This window comes from Stenella coeruleoalba (assembly GCF_951394435.1).
Source record: "Stenella coeruleoalba genome assembly, chromosome: 11".
Taxonomy (NCBI): domain Eukaryota; kingdom Metazoa; phylum Chordata; class Mammalia; order Artiodactyla; family Delphinidae; genus Stenella; species Stenella coeruleoalba.
In genome coordinates, this window is record NC_137157.1 from 87,324,459 (window position 1) to 87,345,903 (window position 21,445).

General features: G+C 35.7%; 1 protein-coding gene across 2 annotated transcripts in view; it reads left to right on the top strand.

Annotated features, from left to right (window-relative positions):
• PLCZ1 (phospholipase C zeta 1) overlaps positions 1-21,445 on the top strand; it is a 43,569-nt gene that overhangs the window by 663 nt on the left and 21,461 nt on the right. The window contains exons 2-5 of one of the 2 annotated variants that reach the window (XM_079938048.1): positions 59-1,292; positions 11,381-11,612; positions 15,890-16,091; positions 18,677-18,821. In XM_079938048.1, coding sequence (XP_079794174.1) covers positions 1,116-1,292; positions 11,381-11,612; positions 15,890-16,091; positions 18,677-18,821 — 756 coding nt within the window. In that variant the 5' untranslated portion in view covers positions 59-1,115. Of the gene's footprint in view, positions 1-58; positions 1,293-6,764; positions 8,879-11,380; positions 11,613-15,889; positions 16,092-18,676; positions 18,822-21,445 lie in introns of those variants that run through there. The other variant, XM_079938047.1, reaches the window with a different exon arrangement.

The window sequence follows — 21,445 nt, forward strand, 5'->3', positions numbered from 1 at the left end:
TGAGCTAACTCCAAAGAACAAAGGCAACAAACCACTGTGTTTTCTGCTTTCTTTCTAGAAAAGGGGCAGTGGCATCAGTGGATGAGTTTCAAGAAATCCCTCTCCTGCAAAGGGGCAGAGTTAATTATATTTGGAACTTGTGGCAACTCATAATGGGGAGAAACTTCTAAGCGAGGAGAAACGGAACTACAGGTCATGAAAATATGGAGAACAAATATCCACTCAGAGTGCTTTCTGTTCCTCTTTCCTCTTTTGATTTATCCCCTTTCCTTGATTCTTTTCTCATTCTTTTTGAAGAGTCTTGAACTTAAGCAAAAACTGCTTCCTTCCCTTTCTGCCCTGAGCTTTTCTGAGTTTCCCTAGCTTCCTGTATCTTTTTCTTATAATAACATGAGCTTTGCCGTATTAAGTCATTGCCATTAGTTTGAAGGGTTTCCAATTAGTTCTAACAATCTGAAATTGAGTGTGTTGTTGAACAATTTTTACCAGTACCTTTCATGATTTTATAGACAGTCATGTTAATTCTTCTTAACCTTAGTTTTTCAATTTGAAGTGTCCTAATTTTTGTAGTTTCTCTGTAGATAATAAGCAAGCTTGATTATTTTTGTCTTCTCTTTCATACTAAATAGACACCATGACATTTTTTTTTACTCTTTTCTATGGTCCTTAAAATGTTGCTTTTTTGGGGCATGCGTGTAGCCTGACATTTGGCTAATGTAGTGGTAATAATCATATCAGACATGGTTTGAACTCATTTAATGCCCCCACCTTCTGGAAGTATTAATTTGACCACTTTTCAGATGAGGAAACTAATGCTGAGAGAGATCAAGTGTTGATGTTCAGCTGTCTCCCAAGTTCACGTCTTCAGAAGATAGACTGTATTTCCCAAGTAATAGCTTGATTTCTCAAATGTTAATTTTTATTGTTTTCCTGTAATTTTTATTGTGTTATACCCTTTCATACCTTTAGCACAGAGTAGTGCCTACTTAGTTTTTTAAAAATATTATTTATCATAAAATTGTTTTCTCATTTAAGCCTGTGATAGACTCTCCTCTGAAAATAAAAACGTTGATCTGAAGAGAGGTAAAATATTCTTTAGTCATTTTAAGTACTTAATGACTTTCTGTGAGAATTTCCTTAACTTCTTTTTTTTGGTGTCCTTTCGTACATGGTTTTTGTCCATGGTTCGGGATGACTTTAAATATGGAAAAATTACCCTAGAAAAAACTCTGAAATTACTTGAAAAATTAGGTATTCGGTGCAATACTATTCACGTGAAGTATATTTTTAAGGTGAGATAATATCCACCCTCTGAACACCCCACCCTAGGAAGGACTTAATCCAATATTGGAAAATGTCGATAACTACTTGGATGCTTTCTGAAGAAAATACATATGAAAGATTAGTCTCTTAAGAATTAAAGCAATTAATTATGCTAAATATATTTATAATCAAGACAAAGAGTTTAGGTAAGACGTAAAATGAGTTGTTGATAAAATTTGAAATCATGCCAGGTTATTAGTTTAGAACAATCTGCTGAGAATGCCGGAATGTTCACATCAGATTAGGACTGGTCATCTGATTAGATCAAATCATATAAATGATGAAATGGTAAGTGGATTGGATGTTAGTGATTTATAGAAGGAATGGGCAATCTTCAGAAAAATTGCATTTTTCTCACCTCAAAGCAGACAAGCCGTAAATTCTCTTTGTTTAAAGAAGAATTAGTAGGAAGGGAACCTGGATCAAGTCTGTCCCTAGAAGACAAAGGGAAAGCTCATGAAAAACAAAAGAAAAAACCAAGAGATAGCTGAGTTTTGCACTAGGAAGATGTCAGATTTCTTGGCGAGTCAGGCAAGAACACTAGACTGGCCAGCTCAGATAGTTAGGAAGATAGGCATCCTGAATATGATTTTGTTTCTTGAAAGTGAGTAGCCAGATAACACAATCTTGTTGAAATTGTTACCAACTAACACAAACTGGGAAGCTTGTGTTACCTTACCTGCGAGCTACTCAGTTAGCCTGATACAGTTTTAGGGATGTTGGCAGACGCAGGTTTCCAGTTCAGAGAAAAAAGACAGCTTGGCACTCACAAAAATAGCACCTGCCAGCGTATCGACATTTTGGTGCCATGTCTCCTAGCCCCGTTCCCAAAGTGTGATGTGAGGAGGCTCAGGTGACATGTGCGCGCGCGCGGTGGGTGGCATTACCTGAGAGGGACCTCAAGTTTAGAAAGCCAGAGCTTTTTTTATGGGCTGTAGGCCTGTCTGATCTTTGCCCTGGAGGCTGTCATTATCATTATTATCCTGGACAGTAAACAAACCTGCAGTTTTCCTCTGGAGGGAGATACTATCTCTTCATTACGTAAAACATCCTTGAAGAGCTAGTCCTGAAGAAAGGTGGTTGGTGCCTCTGCTTAGAAAATAAGCAGAAACACACAGCAGACCCTACAAGCATTTTTCTCAATAAGATTTAGCCCTCATGTTTACGAACCACAAAGAGGAGCTTCGAAAAAGAAAAGCTGTACTTCTCAGGAGACTGCAGTAAAAGACAAAGAATTCAGAGCTGTTTCTATGAATCCAAGTAGCTTGTGCTGCAATAAGCTATCAGAATTTTAATCAATTCATGTCTAATACCACAAGTGAAGAACACAAGTTTCTGTGAAAGACCTTTACACATAGAATTTTCCCTCGGTGGTATTGCCCGAAGGGAGAAAGAGCTATCTGCTTTCAGGTTTAATGAAATTCACATTCAACACAATATAGAGGTAGTAATATGCTAAATCTGTATCAAATGTGAAATATTGAAAATCTTATTTAGTGATTATCAAGTTGCTTTGAATTACCTGCAAGATAGAGATAGCTGTTTGAAATCCACTTGAGTAAAAGCATGCCATATTGAAAAGCGTCATGTAGAATGCTAAACAGTTATAACAAGTAAATAAGTAGCTCATTAACTGAAATTTATGATTATTTGGACAGAGCAGGATTGAAGGTCTATTTTGTTTAGTAAAACCTTTTTAAAGTAGCTATGAAAACAATGTTAATTATAGAAATTAGAGGGGCAGAGTTTACTTAGAATACTTCAAAAAACCCTTTAAAGTGAACTCAAATACTTTAGAAGCATAAATTACATATAAACAAGGCTGATGATTATGATAAACCATTCTCTTCTATTAAAAGAATTCCCCTAGGCCCTCTAATAGAAAATACTTTTTTGCCTTAGGCTAAGTTGCTGTGTATGCATTAAAATGTTGATTAAGTAATATGCTCAGGGAAAATGTATTGGCTAACTGAATTTTCTGGAAAGGTGAAGACCAAGTTTAAACATCTGACTCTTTTGCTTTAACTTTTGTTGCTAATCTTTCCACACTTCAGGGTACACATTTTAGCCAGAGCAAATAAAATGAATCATGATGAATCTTTGTGTTTGGTGGCCACACACACAAAAAATGCTCAGCTGTTGTCATTAGCAAGCTCAGTGGATGTGGAGATTGTTCAGTCTATTAGATTCTAGTTGTACTTGGCAAGCCAGAAATCTCTGAGCAAATGTCTTAACCTGCAGAACGGGGATACTAATATAGTTATTTTGCAGGATGGTTCTGAATATTAAATAAGATATCGTTTGTGAATGTACCTAGTACCAAGCTAGGCATAAAGTAGGCACTCGATAAATATTAGTTGAAGCTACTTGATGATCATTCAAAAAAATATAGAAAATTACAGTACATTCATTGATTTCCTAAGAAGCTGACATAAATTCTGACATGAATTTATTTTCTAAGGTGAAATTTTATTATAAAATTTGAATAAAGATCATGTAAATTTATGACACTGTCAAAATATTGTAAACTTCTTTTTACAAAATTAATTATTGAGTCATGGCTTGAGCAGCAGTTCTCTAAGTTTCTTTTTTATCCCTTTACTAAAATTTTTTTTGATTGCTTTATTATTATCTTTAATTTGTAGCATGTCAGCTATTTTTAGGAAATATTATGTGCCATTTCAATACATATTGCTAGTCTTAGATTACACTCTTGATTTTTGCTGAGTATGAAATAGTATCGTCTTCAATTTCAAGAATTTTTATTATTATAGGACTAACCTTAAGTTTTCAAATTCTCTAAGCAGTTAGCAACCATTATTAAATCTGCAGTATGTGCATGGCACTCTGTTAGAAACAGCGGATTGTAAAAAATAAACTATGTCTCTTTTAAGGAGAAAAGAAATACAGAAATTATTGTTTTAGAAGTAGATTATAATAAATTTCCTAGGTAATGCTAACAGGGAATCTGAGAAGACAGAGACTCTAACTTGGGCTTTTATAAAAGATTCCATGGTGGAGGTGGCATTCTTGCTGGACCTTGAGGAGTGAAAAGCAATATGTGTAGATCACATTGCTAGAAATGGTTGAAGAATCACAGGTAAGCAGCCATGACTTGAGTGTAGGATGCTCCAAGGGGAGTGGTGAGAAATAGCTGCAAGCGCAAGTTATGGCCAGATGATAAAAATCCTGACTGGTAGGCCGTGGAATTTGGACTTGCTTTTGTAGGCAGTGGGTAGCCATTGACATTTTTTGAGCAGGGAAATATTGCATATTTTAGGATAAATCTGCCAGCAGTATAGAATGGATTGGGAGTTAGAAGGCAGAGAGATGAGCTAGGATATTTCTCTGCTGCCTCTGCCCTACAAATCTGCAACTTGGGTCAGTTCAGGCACTTACATTTGTGTTTTGTTCCACCTCGAGTTTATGATTTCCTACCTTAGTTGGTTCTCCAGAGTCTAAGTTTATTTTTAATCTTAATTAAATAAATTGCACCATATCCTCTTCTAAATGTTACAGTCTCTCTTTTAGCAGATAAACTGAAAGAATCCTTTACATTTCTTCCTGCAACTTCTTCAGTGTTTCATTGCAATAAATTTTGCCTTCACACCTATTTTGAAAACCTCTTTATTTCAAAAATGCTAAATTCAATGGTTAGCTTCTCCATGCATTTTATTTATCGCTCTTTTCTTAAACTTCTCTCTATTCTAACTCCTAAGACATAACTCTCTCCAAGTTTTTCTTTAAAATTTCATATCGTTCCTCCATCTGTCCTGCTAGCATTCCTCTTCTGTTCTCCTCTTAAAGTTGAGTTCTTAATTTTCTTTCTTTTTACTTAACAAACTCTTCCTGAGCAATCTTAATGAGTCTTTCTCTGCCCCCACCCCCAATTTTATTGAGACATAATTGACATATAGTATGGTATTAGCTTTAGGTGTAACAGCATGATGATTTGATATATGTAATATTATGAAGTGATACCATGATAAGTTTAGTAGACATTTATCTCTTCACATAGGTACAGATTTTTTTTCTTGTGATGGGAGACTTTAAGAGTACTTTCTTAGCAACTTTCAAATATATGATATAGCAGTATTATCTATAGTTACTACACTGTACAGTACATCCCAGAATGATTTATCTTATGCCTGGAAGTTTGTACTTTTTGACCACCTTCATCCATCCTGCCCCTCTTCTACGCCCTAGCTGTTCTCATCCACTTCACCATAGCTAAAGAACCACTAATCTGTTCTCTAGCTATGAGTTCATTTTTTTTTTTTTAGATTCCATATGTACGTAAGATCATACAGTATTTGTCTTTGCCCGTCTGACTTATTTCACTTAGCCTAATGCCCTCGAGGTCCGTGCATGACATCACAAATTACAGAATTTCCTTTTTTTTTTTTTTTTTGCGGTACATGGGCTTCTCACTGTTGTGGCCTCTCCCATTGCGGAGTACAGGCTCCGGACGCGCAGGCTCAGCGGCCATGGCTCACGGGCCCAGCCGCTCTGCGGCATGTGGGATCTTCCCGGACCGGGGCACGAACCCGTATCCCTTGCATCGGCAGGCGGACTCTCAACCACTGCGCCACCAGGGGAGCCCTCCTTCTTTTTTATGGGTGAAAAATATTATATATATTTACATGATATACACACACACACACACACATATATATCTCATATTCTCTTTATCCATGTAGGTTGTTTCCATGCCTTGAGTATTGTAAATAATGCTGCAATGAACACGGGGTGGTGCAGATAGCTTTTCAAGATAGTGATTTCGTTTCCTTTGAATGAGTGCCAAGAAGTGAACTTGTTGAATGATATGGTAGTTCTATTTTTAGTTTTTTGAGGAACTTCCATATTGTTTATGACCATTATTTCAACTCTTTATCAAGTAATTCACTTATTTCTGTTTTAATAACATCTGTTTCTGGGGTTTTATCTTGTTCTTTTGTTTGGAACATATTCCTCTGTTTCTTCATTTTCCTTTACTCTCTGTCGGTTTCTGTGCCTTGGTTCTGGTTTGTCTCTCAACCTCTGTGATAGTGCAAGCAGCCTACTTCATTCTTAATGGCTCCCAGTCATTGAGGGTGTACCAGGACCTGGCAGTGTCTCATAACAGAGGATCAGGCAGCATCTAGATGCAGGCTGATTGGAAGCTGGACCCTCAGGCAGCAGCTTTTAAGGTGTGCAAATAGACATCTTTCAGGAAAAGACTGGAAGATGGGGGCATCAGTCCATCCCCTCTGAGCGGAGCCCCAGAGGGACTGCCAGCCAAGGACTTTCTCTTTTTTTGGCAGGGTTCTCCTGAACCCGTGAACACAAGCCCCACTGGCGGCCAGACCCAGGCTATCAAGGGGTGTGTCCTCTGGGAAACAGCTTGTGTGCACAAGCTCCTGGCCTTGGCGACAGTCTCCAAGGTATGGAAATAGGCCTTCTTCAGGAAAGACTGGGACTTGGGTGCCTCTGGCTGCTGTATCTGTGCAACAGAAGCAGAAGGAAACAGAATGAAAAAAGAGAAAAAACCAAGTTTGCCAGGTAGTTTAAACAAGTATGTCAGAGTTTGGGAAGAAAGTTGCAAGTCATATGATTTCCTAGAATATATTCTGAATACTTTGTTTTTTAGTGTAATTTCAGAGATAATTTTAAATGTTACATTTTATTTTAAAATTTCTTGTTTTGATAGATCAGCTTTCTCATGATGTCATTTTTAAAGCAACATTTCATCTTTTTACTAACAAACTGAGCAATGGAGAATGGTAACAAAATGAAAAGGCTTAATTCTGTTTTCTAAAGTGTACTATCAGGATGACTAACAATAGAATTATTTTAATATGTTCTTTTATCCTCCTGTATTCAGTCATTCATTTAAACATATAATCACTAGCCTCCTACTTTAGGGTAGGTCCAGTACCAGGTACTGGGAATAAAAATAAGTATAAAATATCTACCTTCATGGGATTCATAGTCTTAAGGTAAAAGATATATTTTAAAATTATACATAAATAATGAAAGAGTTGTTTGGGAAAGTTCTTTTTGTAATGCTTGCAAAGAATAACCACTTAATGAGCTTCGTGGTTTTTTTTTTTTGTAAACAGGAGAAAGATGGCTTCATTACTCTTATTTTATGTTGTAAACTGTAAATGATTAATATGTAACATTTTAAAAAGCTATAGTATTCCCTGCAGTGGGGCCTGAGATTTTGCATATTTTCTGTAATATGTTTTTAAAAATAGTTTTCCTACACTCCCTAGCTTTAGGGAGATTTTTAGCTCCTTTATCCAATTAAATGAACATATTTCACCAGGATCATAAAATTGTTTAGGTGCTGGACCAAGTTCTGAAGACCTCAGTCAGACACTCTTATAAGTACTTAGGATACAAGAAACAGATGACAGACTTCCTGTCTGAGACAATTTGGCATTTCTAGAAGAGAAGTAGAAAAAAAGGCTTTAATTTCAGTGTAATAAACCCTAGGAGAGAAGAAGGTACAGAATCGTATAAGAATCCTGAGTAGGACTCTCTAACATGGGCTGAGGAAGAGACACAGAGGGACATAAGGGATGACTTCTAGAGAAGGACACTTTTTCAAGGATTAGTAGAAATTTGTAAGTTAAGAAGTACAATAAAAGAAGGGCATTCCAGACAGAAGAAACAGCCTTTACAATAGCAAGAGACAGCTTGATGTTTATACTGCAACTCATTCAGAGCACAGGCAGTGTGAAGTGCAAGGGAGAAGGTGAGAGAAGAAACCATCAGTGATGTCTTCAAGGGTCTTGGATTCCACACAACAGGTTGGATTTTGTCCTGAAGACAAAGGAGAAACACTGAGAAATTTAAGAGAGTTAAAGAGATCAGACTTGTATTTGACACAGTTTATTTCTGCACATATACTCTCAATACGTGCAATGGTGTATTGTTTTCTCTTTCCTCCCATTGCTTGTCCTTATTGTTCTGGAGTTAGTTCAGGTCCTGGTCTACCATGCCTTTGAGACTGGGGACAATTTACATAAGATTTTTGACCTTCAGTTCCCTCCTACAGGGGAGATATTAATACATTGGTACCCTACAAGTTGTGGCTGCTGTTACGTGCCTCAGTACTCAGATTTGAACCTTCCTTGCTTATCACTTTTCTTCTTCTTTCTTCCCTTCTGCTGATGCTCTGTCATCTTTCTTCTCCTTATTACTTACCCTTTGTTGCTTTCCTTTTCCTTTTCTCTTTCTATCAAAATTAGAACTTCCCATTTTCAGCGATACGATTCTCACCTCTTGTGTGTGGTTTTTCTTTTTTGGTAATTTGATTAATTTTTGACCCTTCATTTCCTTTGGGTTTGATCAGTTGTAGCAATTATTTGTATTTGTGGAATTTTGTTTCAACTTTATATCTCTAATTCTTTCTAGTATCAGAAAACAACTTCAATCTTTAGGGAAAAACAAAACAGAACGAGTTACCAGAGGACATTTCATATGGTCAAGTTTATATCCTGCTTGAAAGAAGCAGAATTTTCATTGCTTAGTGGATAAAGTATATCTTATCGTATGCTGCTATTCAGTAAGACAAAAGTTTTTAATTCATACAATTTTACATGACAAAATGTTTCGGGAATTACAGGCACACTTTGATTTTTATTGACTTGCATAAGATCTTATGACAAATTATGAGCAAAATGGAGCTAAATTAAAAACAAAATTAATTCTGTAACATTGACTTATGTGGACCTCAAAATCCAAAATTTCAAAACAGTAAGTTGAACTTCATAGTCTACTGAGATTATTGATAATATGAATTATTTTTAAGATTTTGTAATTTTAAGGTGCTATTATTGTTTAATGAGCTCTGGAGACCCAACTTCTTATTTGACGACCACCGATTCCAATCTTCTTCCCAAGCTTATCACCGTCTCATTCCCAATGGGGCTCCATTCCAGCCCCTGCTTCTTCAAGCTGCTGTGTACGTGTAAATTAATGCTCCTCCTTGAACTAAGCTGGTGCTCTTCCTACTTGATTCCCAGCTCAGACTGTTTCTTGGATTCCTCAGATCAAACTCTCCGGTAGCCACCAGTGAACTTTTCCTAAAAAAGTGAAGAGATCATTTCCAGCATGTTTATCCTCTGTTGTACCTTAGGGTTGTTTTATAGTTAAATTTGTCAAAAGATGAGACACTAGGCTGGAGGGTGTGAGGGAAACAGACATAGATAAGACCTAACCATACACTGATATCTCCATCCTCATAGCAACCTGTGACATAAGTAGTGCTATCTATCCCCATTTTGCAGATGAAGAGTATGAAGCTCATAGTTTAATTTAGAAGTTCAAAATCCCACATGCTTTGGAGCTGGGAATATAATGTCAGCTCAGACTGTCTACAGATCGTCAGCTTTTCACCACAATACAGTGGCCCTTTAACAGGAACTTTTTGTACTTAAGCTTAAGTACTGCAATGTATTGAGAAAATTAAAATATAAATAGCCTCTTTGGAAATTAAATGTCCTTCTAAGGTGCACTTCCTATACCTCAGTTTTTTTTTTTTTTTTTTTTTTTTTTTTTTTTTTATACCTCAGTTTTTTATTTGTAAGTGGTACTCTAATTCTACTAGTTATTCTAACTCTCCCCAACTCCAGACTTTCTTGACTTCTCTCCCTCATGCATCTAAAATGTTAATGTGTTGAATCCTTCTGACTTGTCTCTTCATAATTTTACTGACACCTGTTCTTTAGTTTCTACTCACCACCTCCCACCTGGATGGCATCTTCTCTCTTCCCTTACCTGCAGTTCTCCTTCTCTTCCCATTGGTAATGCACAACTAATCACAACTAAACCTCTCCTATGCTAGTCATTTTCCTACTCAGAACCTCACAGTGATTCTGTTACTTTAAATAACTGGACCCAGCCCACTTTCCTGTCTCTTATCTCATAAAGTTCAAGTGTGAATTTTCCAGAACAACCAGGTGAAGCTACTCTTTCTCATCGAAACTGACCTTGTTTGTCCCTCTCCCAGTTCCTTCAGTGATTATGCAGATTCCATTTCCTCAAAGTATTACCACCTATTGCAGCTTCTGTATTTACAGTGATCTTGAATGATTTATTCTGACATTTATGGTGCAGGATGCCTATTGATGACATGGGGTTACATACTGTTTGGATGGTTTCAAGAAGCTACTCAAATAGAGTAGAATAGAAAAATGAAATGTGTAATTGAAAGATAACCTAGAATCCTCATCTTCTCCCATACTTCTTTCCATTCCAACTATGGCTATTGGGTTGTTTTTGTTTTGTTTTTTAGAGAGGGTCTTCTTATTTCTGACCATTTATTTACAAACATCCACCCAGGAATAACTCCAGCATGTTCGTCTCAAGCCTGTATCCCCCTCCAGATATTTAGATTCATATTTCTGACTCTGTAGGACACATGTCCCTGAAAGTTCCATGACCTCTCAGAGTCAGCATTTCCCTCTGCAATCCTGCACCCCTGCTGGATCACCTTTCCTTTCCCATTCAGACCGAGCAGATCTGAAACCACAGGTCTGTTTTCCCTTCATGATGGACCCATGTCCTAGATTTCAGTTTCCAAGTGCCCAAAACAAAGCTTTTGATAGAGGAAACCAACTAGGCAGGGACAAAACAACAGACTATAGTGAGCTCTATGGGATGGCATATGTTATCACCACAGTGAGGAGAAGGTCTGAGGTAAATCCAAATGGTTCTGGGATGTCCTAAGTCTGGAAGAATCTCTAGCAGCTTCGCCTGAATTCGGGCAAGTCTTTCCGGGTAAAGAACTGCGTAAGGGCTCTAACTCTCCCCAGGGGCAGTATACACTTCTTCACTTAAACTGGGCAGCTCTGGCCACTGGATTTTAAGTGGTGATGATCCATTAACCTTTCCCCAACTTTGGCACCATTTCATGCAGTTTTATGTATTTTATCTGAAATAAGAATCCAATGTAACTGCTTTCCAGTATAAGTTGGTATATATGTTACACAAATACTCTAACGTCTTCATTTTGTGTATTTTTTATGTTCACAATGTGAGCCCACCAGTCATTGTTTTTTAGTAGGATAATGACAGGCTGAAGCAAGGAAGAATCACCATAGAAGAATTTAGAACAATTTATCGAATTATTGCACACAGAGAAGAAATTATTGAGATTTTCAACACGTATTCTGAAAACCGGAAATTTCTTTTTGAAAAGAATCTGGCCCAATTTTTGACACAAGAGCAGTATACACTTGACATTAATAAAAGTATTGCTTCTGAGATCATTCAAAAATATGAGCCTATTGAAGAAGGTATGCTTGTATTTCAAAGTTTTATCAAATATTTATATGCAAACTATTTTTTAAGATTTGCACTTATTAAATTCAAATTTTTGATTAGGTCAGACTTCTTATGGGTAATATATATTGGCTGTTTTAATTTCATATTTTACAGACAGCAGATGTATCTTTTAGAAAGCTTTGTTGTGTAACAGCGGCATTCTTTCATTGTCCTGTTCCTTTCTTTTAGCTGCTTCTGTATATCTCTCAAGTGTTCAGAGATTAGCTTATTCAGGAAAAGCAAAATAAGGATTCTATTACAAGTACTGTAATGGAAGAAAGGGTCTTGATATTCATTAATAAGATAAAAACCCAGGTATAGGCACTTTTCCATTTTTATACACTATCTTATTGAAAAATATATGAATATTAAATTAGCTAAATGAAAACAATTCTAGGAAAGAATAAAACATTATAAAATCACTAATTTCCCTGTTGTTTATACACATAATTGTCTACAACATTTCATAAACATTAAAACATTTTTTCTTTTCTTTTCTTTTTTGAATGCAGTCATCTGGTTTAAGTTCAATGACCATTTTGGCTAGTGAGCTGTTGTATAGTTTTTTGGGGTTTTTTTTGTCATATAGTTTTTGATCTCTGTCTCATCTTTCATTGGCTAAAATATTTCAATTTTTTCCATTTATGTTTATTTTTAAATAAAATAATAAATAATAATGTAATAAAATATGCACAAGAAACACTATTAAAGCATGCTGTTTAACCCTACAGAAATTAATAGAATAGCTCAAAATATTTATTAACAAGGGATATATGAAAGCCCAAGTTCTGCCTTTGAAAACTGGTTTATGGCCATCAATGCTTAACATACGATAATATGGGTCCTAACAAAACAAGACTTATTCCTTCATGGGCTCGTACATTCATAATTTATTCAAATGTTTATCTGTGGCCACCGAGTATGGTTCTAGGAGCTGGGGATACAGTGGAGAACAAGGCAAACTACGTTTCATATTCCTGATGGGGGTTGGAGGGAGATTGACAATAAATAATTAAACATACAAATGGATAATTTCAGGGAGTGCTGCGTACTGTGAAAAAAATAAAATAGAGAGTAGACAAGCACGAGGTCTAGCTCTAGTTGGTTGTTTTTTATTTTTTAAACAACTTTATTAGAGCATAATTGCTTTACAATGGTGTGTCAGTTTCTGCTTTATAACAAAGTGAATCAGTTATACATATGTCCCCATAGCTTGGTTGTTTAGGAGAGTCCTTGATGGGGATGCGATATTTGAGCTGAGACGTAAGTGGTGAGAAAGAACTAGACATGTGACAAAATGGGGGAAGAGAAGTGTTGGCCCTGAGTTGGAGAATCGAGGAACAAGAGGAGGACAGTGTGGTTGGAACCTGGAGAATGAGGGCTAAAAGCGTTTGGACAGGGATTAAGTCATGTTGGTCTTGTTGGCCACAATTAAGATTTTGGCTCATGATTCAGTGCCACGTAAAGACCTTGGAGGCTTTTAAGTACCATGGTGGTAAGACTGAAGATAGTGCTAGTAAGAGTTTGGTCTGATCACGATTAAAACTTTGCAGGTTTGCAACAAGATAAAGAGCTTGCATCAGAACGTAAAAAAAGTACATCTTTAAGCACATCTGATGAGTCCAGCTGACTTCTTTCCTTTCAATAGCAAAGACTTTCTCTAAGAAAGTAGTGAATTGATTTAGGCTCTGGTTCAAGCTCTTTATGTCATTGCCACCTGGAAACAACCAGTTCACAGACAAGCACTTTTAGTAGCATTATTCCAGTCAATATTCAAAAAAAAAAAATTGCCACTGTTACCTGCAGGTGGTAAATTAAAAGATACAAAGGGATAATGGGATGGTGCCAGTGACATCTTGGAATTGTGTTTGTATTTTAACCATAATATTACACTATTCATCTATTTCATCTTTTGGGCCTTACTCTGCTTCCATTCAGATAGTTTCACACAGCCAAGACCTTGCATTTCATTTACATGGCTATTGATCACTTTAGAGACTTATTAAGGTCAATTTGAATTATGATCTTACAGTCCCAAATGCTGCCAAGTTTCTCAGTTTCATCCCACATTGATACTTGACATATGTCAATACCAAATAAGGAAAACCTCATTTTATTTTAAAAATAAAAATCCATGAGATTAATTCTCAGTCTGGTAATTTTTAAAGGCATAAGAGGAGTTTGTTTTCTATTCCAGTACCAAAGATAGTTACTTAATTAGTTAATAGTTCAAAAGGGCTATAGGCCAATCACTGCTAATTGCACTTGGAAAAAGAATAAATTCATGCAAATCATTACTATTAAAATATATGATGCCTTTGCCCCATACACTCACATGTTTCTAACTTTGCATAACTTTGAAATAGTTTGCATGACTGTAAACATTTTATGTATTTTCTTCTAGCTTTCATTTTTTAAACCAAAATTGTAAGAGCATTTTGAATGCTGGCTTTTTCATTTTTATGATGTCATAAACATTTACTTACGTCACTGTATATTTTTTTTCTGATACATTATTTGTAACGGCTGCTTAGTATTGTATCATAGCTTGAGATTTAATTTGTTTCCTCCCCTCATTTATTTTGCTTTTATAAATAATGCTAGTGTGAGCATTCTTGCACATCCATCTTTGTCTGAGGCTCTATTTCTGTAGTATAAATTCCCAGAAATAAAATTCTTTGCCAAGGATCAACACTCTCTATTCTAAAGTGAATACTCACACCAACTTTTAATTTGAGGTAAACTGAGTAATCAGCAACAAAAGCAACAGTAACTAACCTTTGTAGAGCTAGTATATAAAGTTAGTATGCAGGGATGGGTGTTATGATTACAGTAAGTCCCCTACATACGAACGAGTTCTGTTCTGAGAGCTAATTTGTAAATCCAATTTGTTCGTAAGTCCAACAAAGTTAACCTAGGTACCCAACTAACACAATCGGCTATATAGTACTGTACTGTAATAGGTTTATAATACTTTTCACACAAATAATACATAAAAAACAAACACAAAAAATAAAGAGAACATTTTTAATCTTACAGTACAGTACCTTGAAAAGTACAGTAGTACCAGCTACATCACTGCTGCTTTTACGCTTGCTTCTGGACATCCTGGGCTTGAAGTAAAGATACTGTACTACTTTATACAGTACTGTACAGTAAAGTATACAGAAGCACAACCACTTGTAGAGGATGCATGCACATGACAATGTACGCCAGACACATGAACTAACTTATGTGATTGGACATGCAAATGCAAGTTTGCATCTTTGAAAGTTGCAACTTGAAGATTTGTATGTAGGGGACTTACTGTACCACCATTCCAAAGATAGGGAGAAGTTAATTAACAGGCTCCTCATATAACAAATAAATGGATTTAACCCAAGCTGTCTCATTCCAGAGCCAGTGTTCTGCTTAAATAGATAATTTTGGTTTATATGATACTGAGTATAAAAGTTCAGAGATCATTTGCTAAAGATGGTAATATGCAAATGACTCAGCAATTGCATTTATAGGCATGCACCCAACAGAAACATGTACATATTTGCACCAAAAGACATGTCCTGGTTGTTTATAGCAGAACTTTTTATAATAACCCCAAACTGGAAATCATCTAAATGCCCATCAAGAATAGAATTGATAAACAAATTGTGGTGTACTCACACAATAGAAAGCTATATACAAATGGGAATAAAAAATGTCTAACTGTGTGCATCTACAAGAATAAATCTTATAAACAATGTCAGGCAAAATAAACCGGTCACAAAAAAATACATATTGTGTGAGTGCATTTATATAAAACACAAAAACCAGGGAAAATGGAATCTATGCTGGTAGAAGCCAGACCGTTGAATACACTTGGGGGTGGGGTGTGGGTGGAGGAAGACTAGAAAGTTAGCAGGAGGCGGTCTTCTGGGGTGCTGCTCTGTTCTTTCACCTTGGTGCTGGTTACGTAGATGTTTAGCTTGTGGAAATGAATGGATCTATGACATATGTACTTTGCTTGTATGTATTTTTAAAATATTAAAAATCAGAGATGATTAAATAATATATAATCTACTTGAATGTTGATATAAAAGAACTAAATATAAGAACCTTAGAAAAATTTGCTTCCAAAGAAACATTAAAAATAGTATTAATATTAATTCTAAATGAATATTCTAGAAACAAACTCTGCTACTAAGTTTTAAAGTGAGATGTAATTTATATACTACTAATGATATTTCTGCATTCTTTTTATTTATTTTCATAGTTAAACAAGCGCACCAGATGTCATTTGAAGGTTTTAGAAGATACATGGATTCGTCTGAATGTCTACTATTTAATAATAAGTATGAAAGTGTTTATCAAGATATGACTCATCCACTGAGTGATTATTTTATTTCAAGTTCACATAATACGTACTTGATATCTGACCAATTAGTGGGACCAAGTGACCTTTGGGGATATGTAAGGTATTTCGATTTTTAAATCCATTATATTTTAAAGATGTTTGAAAGTTCCTGGTGGTGTCTACCTCAGTAGGTAATAATTCACAGTAAAAGAAGGCTATGCATGTTATAAAAACACATAGGGAAGAGGAATTTTGATTTGTACATATCTTGGATATCCAATCTTTGGGTGGTTGTATAATTTATTCAATATATTATTATCATACACTTCCCTTCTAATCCTGTCTGCCAACCTCCTCTCCCCGCTTATTGGCCCTTGGAAGTTTCCTGAGCAATTTGGATACTTCGTATAGGAAAATATGTGAAGAAGACTTTAAAAATCTTATTTAGCTAATCAGAACATCTGGGGTTTCTAAAATAATATGATTAAAATTAATTCTCAGATATCTCAGTGCTATAAGGAAAACCAACACATACATTATATAATGTGGCATTTATAGATAATATATATACTTACATGTCAGACAATTTACATAGATTAAAGGCAGTCTACGTTGCACCATTCATTAATTTTACGTCCTACAATGTATCATACTGTTAATACCAGTTTAGTTTCAGCTTCAGTTTAGTCAGTCAGCTGAAGATACAGTGGTGAGCAAGATTTTCAAAGTTGCTACACTCATTTGTTCATGAGAATAGGCAGCTAATAAGCAGATAAAAAAATCGGTATTTCCAGGGACTGATTCATATGGAGAAGATGAACTAAGGTAATTGTGGGGTGAAGGGTGTTACTTTAATTGAAGGGTCAGGAAAGGCTTCTCAAGAGGATATAGTTGTGGTCTGAGTGACGATAAAGAGGAAGTTTCAGGTCTAGTGGAAGGGCATGCCAAGTAGAAGAAATAATCAGTGCTTGGCATGTTCACATGACAGAAAGACAGCAAGTGTGGGTGGAAACATAAATGGAGAATGAAGGGAGGTGAGCTTGAGGAGGTAGACAGGATGCATTTATGAGGGTCTTAGAGACCATGGAAAGGAGAATGGATTTATTCTAGTTGCATTGGGAAGCCATTGGAGGGAATTTCCTTGGGATAATATCATAATTTGATTTACTTTTTACTGTGGCGGAAAGACTGATGGTGCAAGAGTGGAGGTAGAAGATGCTTTGGGAAGACATTGTAGCAATCCAGGTGATGACGATCATTTAGATGGTGAATTCATGAGGCAGCAGCTGAGATAGAGGGCTGAATTTGAAATATTTCAAGGAGGCAGAGCCAACAAGGTGATTCACCCGGTGATTTGAAGAGAGGTATGAGGGAAAGAGAGTATCAGGATTTTGGACCTGATAACCTAGGATATGATGACATTATGGACAGAGGTGGTAAAGCCTGAGAGAGGAGGCCATTGGAGGTTGTGAGGCAAAAGCAAAAGTTCTGTGATGGCCGTGTTCAGTTTGAGATATCAATTAGTTATCAAAGGGCCAGGTCAGATAGTCAGTTGAGTGTATGTGTCTGGGATTTAGAAGAAGTATCCAGACTGGAAAAATAGGATTGGAAGCCATTGGTATATAGGTGATATTCAAAGCTATGTGATTGGGTGATATTACTTAGGAAAAATCATAGAAAAGATATCTTATAATCCCATGATAACATCAAACTTAGAAATTAATATTGCTTCTCCAGTTTAAAATCTAAGTAAATACATAAATCCACAAACTCAGAAATATATCTATTTAGAATCCTGTAAAGATTGCCCCATTCATAGCTCTACTTTTATTACAGAAATTTCTATTCATACCTCATTATATTAATTTTTTAAAGAGAGAAACTACACATTTTAAACAGGTTGACTTAGAAATACAGGAAATTACTTTTGAATTCCAAGAAAGTGTTCCACCCATGTGAAAATTTAAAGTTAAGTTTAATTGTATTTCTTCCTCTATTTCCTTACCCACCTGTGGAAGATACACTCAAAATGCAAGTCTTTCAAAATTTCTCTACTTATGAGAGGTGATGTAATGCAATGTTTACCTATTAATGTTTAAGTTTCTGGTGCTAATCTTTCCTCCCTTTCTCTCATTTGTTAATTATATGATAGATATAACATTCTTGTGTCTCAGTTTCCTCCTCTTTAAAAGAGGAAAACTAATATTAACTGCATTAAATATTTTAATCCACAAAAAGCCACTTAAACTTATTTAAGTGGAGAATTTCTTTCCTGAGTGAGAGACAAATTTTCATTATTCGTTCCCACGTCATTATTCATTCATTTCACTCCGTGTCTCCGTGAGACAGTGAAAAGTGCCCTCCACACCACCGCTGGGGGAGAGACAACTTTCTTTTACATGCTTCTGAGTAAAAGGGTTGGCATGACACAGTGCAATCCACGCAAAACATTTTTGCTGGGGACCAAACCGTGTAGTTAAAATAGCAGCTTGGTAAAGGTTGGCTTGATCTAAGGATGTAATTAAACCTATCTAGAGATGTAGCAAGAATCAGTATTATTTAGGTTGTCCTCCATGAAAAATTTTTTTCCCACAAAACTATAGAGGGTTTTGATCTATTAGTAGGGAATGAAATTCATGTAGTATTTTGTTAAAGGTATAAACCATAATCTAGGAATGACCATTTATTTTGTTTAAATTTTACTAGTGCCCTTGTGAAAGGATGCCGTTGTCTGGAAATTGACTGCTGGGACGGATCACAAAATGAACCTGTTGTATACCATGGCTATACATTCACCAGCAAGCTTCTGTTTAAAACTGTTATCCGAGCGATACACAAATACGCATTCATAGTACGTGCATATCTTTGTTCAATTAGTTATGTAAACATAAGGTAATTTACTTGTTTCAAAATCCTATAATGCTTGACCTTAGTTTAGATCAGTAATATTTCCAATTGTGGGTTATGATCCATTAGTCGGCAGTGAAATCCATGTAGTATATCATTAAAGGTAGATTTGTCAAAGTTAATCTCAGGTAGTAAGGTACATGTGGTTTCATGGAACTTTTAAAAAAATTTTAAAAATTTTGTATAAGCAGGTTCTTATTATTTATTTTATGCATATTAGTGTATATATGTCAATCCAGATCTCCCCGTTCATCCCACCCACCCCCCCATACTTTCCCCCCTTGATTTTCATGGAACTTTTTGTTTAATTATATAATATATATTATGTGTGTGTGTGTATGTGTGCACACGTGTGTATTGTGTCATAATATAAATTATATTTCTTACCATGAGTTAATGGCCAGAACAGTTTGAGAAATACTGGCCTATGTAATAGTAAATATTTTACCAGCATTCGAATATTTTACTTTCAAGACACAAATGTCAAAAATGTATTATCTCAACTTTTGGCATTTTTTCTACTATGATGTCAGCTATTTATACAGAAGTTGACTTTAGATTTCAAAATTATTGTTAAATGTATTAAGTTACAGATTCAAAGATTTAATTCTTTTTAGAGCTTCTTAATTCAGCTTAAAAATCCTCGTCTATAAATTGAGCTGGTTTTAACAGTCATTGAATTCTGAATAATACTTGATTCCATTGACAAGCTTGGCTAATTCAGTACCTTCAGACATTTTAAATTGTTTTTTTAAACTTAGTATATGTGATTTCTTTCTTAACTACTTCAACCATAGTGCAATTGAAGAGATTTAATTAACAAAATCTTACTACTTAATGTATATCTAATAAATTAAACTTACAAATTCGAAAAGCCTAAAGTACTCCTAAATAAGTCAATGTATTATCTGTAAACATAAGCATAACTTAAAATCACACAGTTAAATCAATTGCTCCATTATTTATTAGAAATAGAGTATAAAATGCTAAATATTCACAAAATAAATATAAAATATTTAAAAATTTATCTTAGTATAAAACCTTGATATATGACATTAATTCTCTTAAACAACTAATTTCTGATGATTTCTAAATTTATATCTCTATCCAAACTTCTCCCTTGAATTTTACACCAATATAGACAACTTCCGATTTGACATTTACACTTGCATATTTAATAGGTATAATTAACTTAACATGTTTAGACTTGAGCTCCAGATAATACTCCTCTTTTTCCTAGTCCCACTTTTCCCGTGGTCCTTCCCATCTCAGTTAATGTTAACTTTTATGTGTTCGGCCTAAATCATTGTTGTCAACATTAACAGTCCCTTCTTTTCTCTCTAACCCCTCAATAAGTTCTTCAGCAAATCCTCTTGACTCTACTTTCAAAATATACACTGAATTTCCCCATTCTCACTGTCACTGTACTGGTCAACTACCATCACCTCTCACTTGGATTATTACAATGGCTTCTTATCCAGGGTTCCTGCTTCTCTCCCTCCTCCCCTGTGGTTTCATCTCAATATATCAGGCAGAGTGACTTTTTGGTAAGTCAAGTCATGTCATTCCGCTTTTCAAACCCTTCAATCCCACTCAAAATAGAAGCTAAGGGTCCATACCTTGACTCCCAAGGCCCTACATGACCTGTTTTCCATTACCTCTCTGACCTCTCCCTTGTTCTTGTGACCATTCTGGCCTCCTTACCCTTTTTCAGACATATCTCAAAGCGTTTGCACTTGTTATTCCCTTCGTCTGAAATACTCTTCCCAAATATTTGAGTAGCAAACTCTCTCACTTCATTCAGGGTGGGTAACTGAGGGAATAAAAGGAAATAGAGACAATCTTAAAATTAAAATGACTTAAGGATGGACAAACCCCTACAGCTTCTAAGACTCCAAAGAGTAAGCGATGGGAAAAAAAGGCTTTGAGCAACAGACTCAATGAGACTTCTCAGTTGGATAACGTGACACAGTTTTGCAGCAAAGATTAGATCAAAGGTTGAACTTTTTGCTCAATATAGTCACCATTAATTTGGGGAAGAGAGAACAATGAAATAAAATAGACTTGATAACTGTGGCTTGGAAAGAACTTTGGATATAGTTACTGACACATGTGACTTACTAGAAACAAACATATGAAATTGAAGTTTTTGAGGAAGTTGTATTGCTAAAAACTAAACCAAACGTAAGTCTGACTTGTTAGGTGAACCTTAAAACAATGCTTGGTCAGGAAGTGAGCTGCAAAAGTGGCTTGGCTTTAAGGAAAGCCAACTCCTCAGCACATGCTTTAGATATGAACAAGGAGGATAACGCCAGAGGATCTTCCCAGAGGGTGGAGCCAAAGACCACAGAAGACAAAAAAAAAATGAGTTCTTCCCAGTGAGTGAAGTCAGGGCCTAATCAAGAGATCCATTTGCTAGGCCTTCACTTTGCCTAGTCTCAAAATCACTTATTATATTTGGGAAAAAATTTTACACTATTCTCTTAATATTAGACTGAGTCAATATATGTGTACATGGGTATTTACGAGAAGGTCATTTTTTAGGCTGAACCCCAAAGATATTAGGTT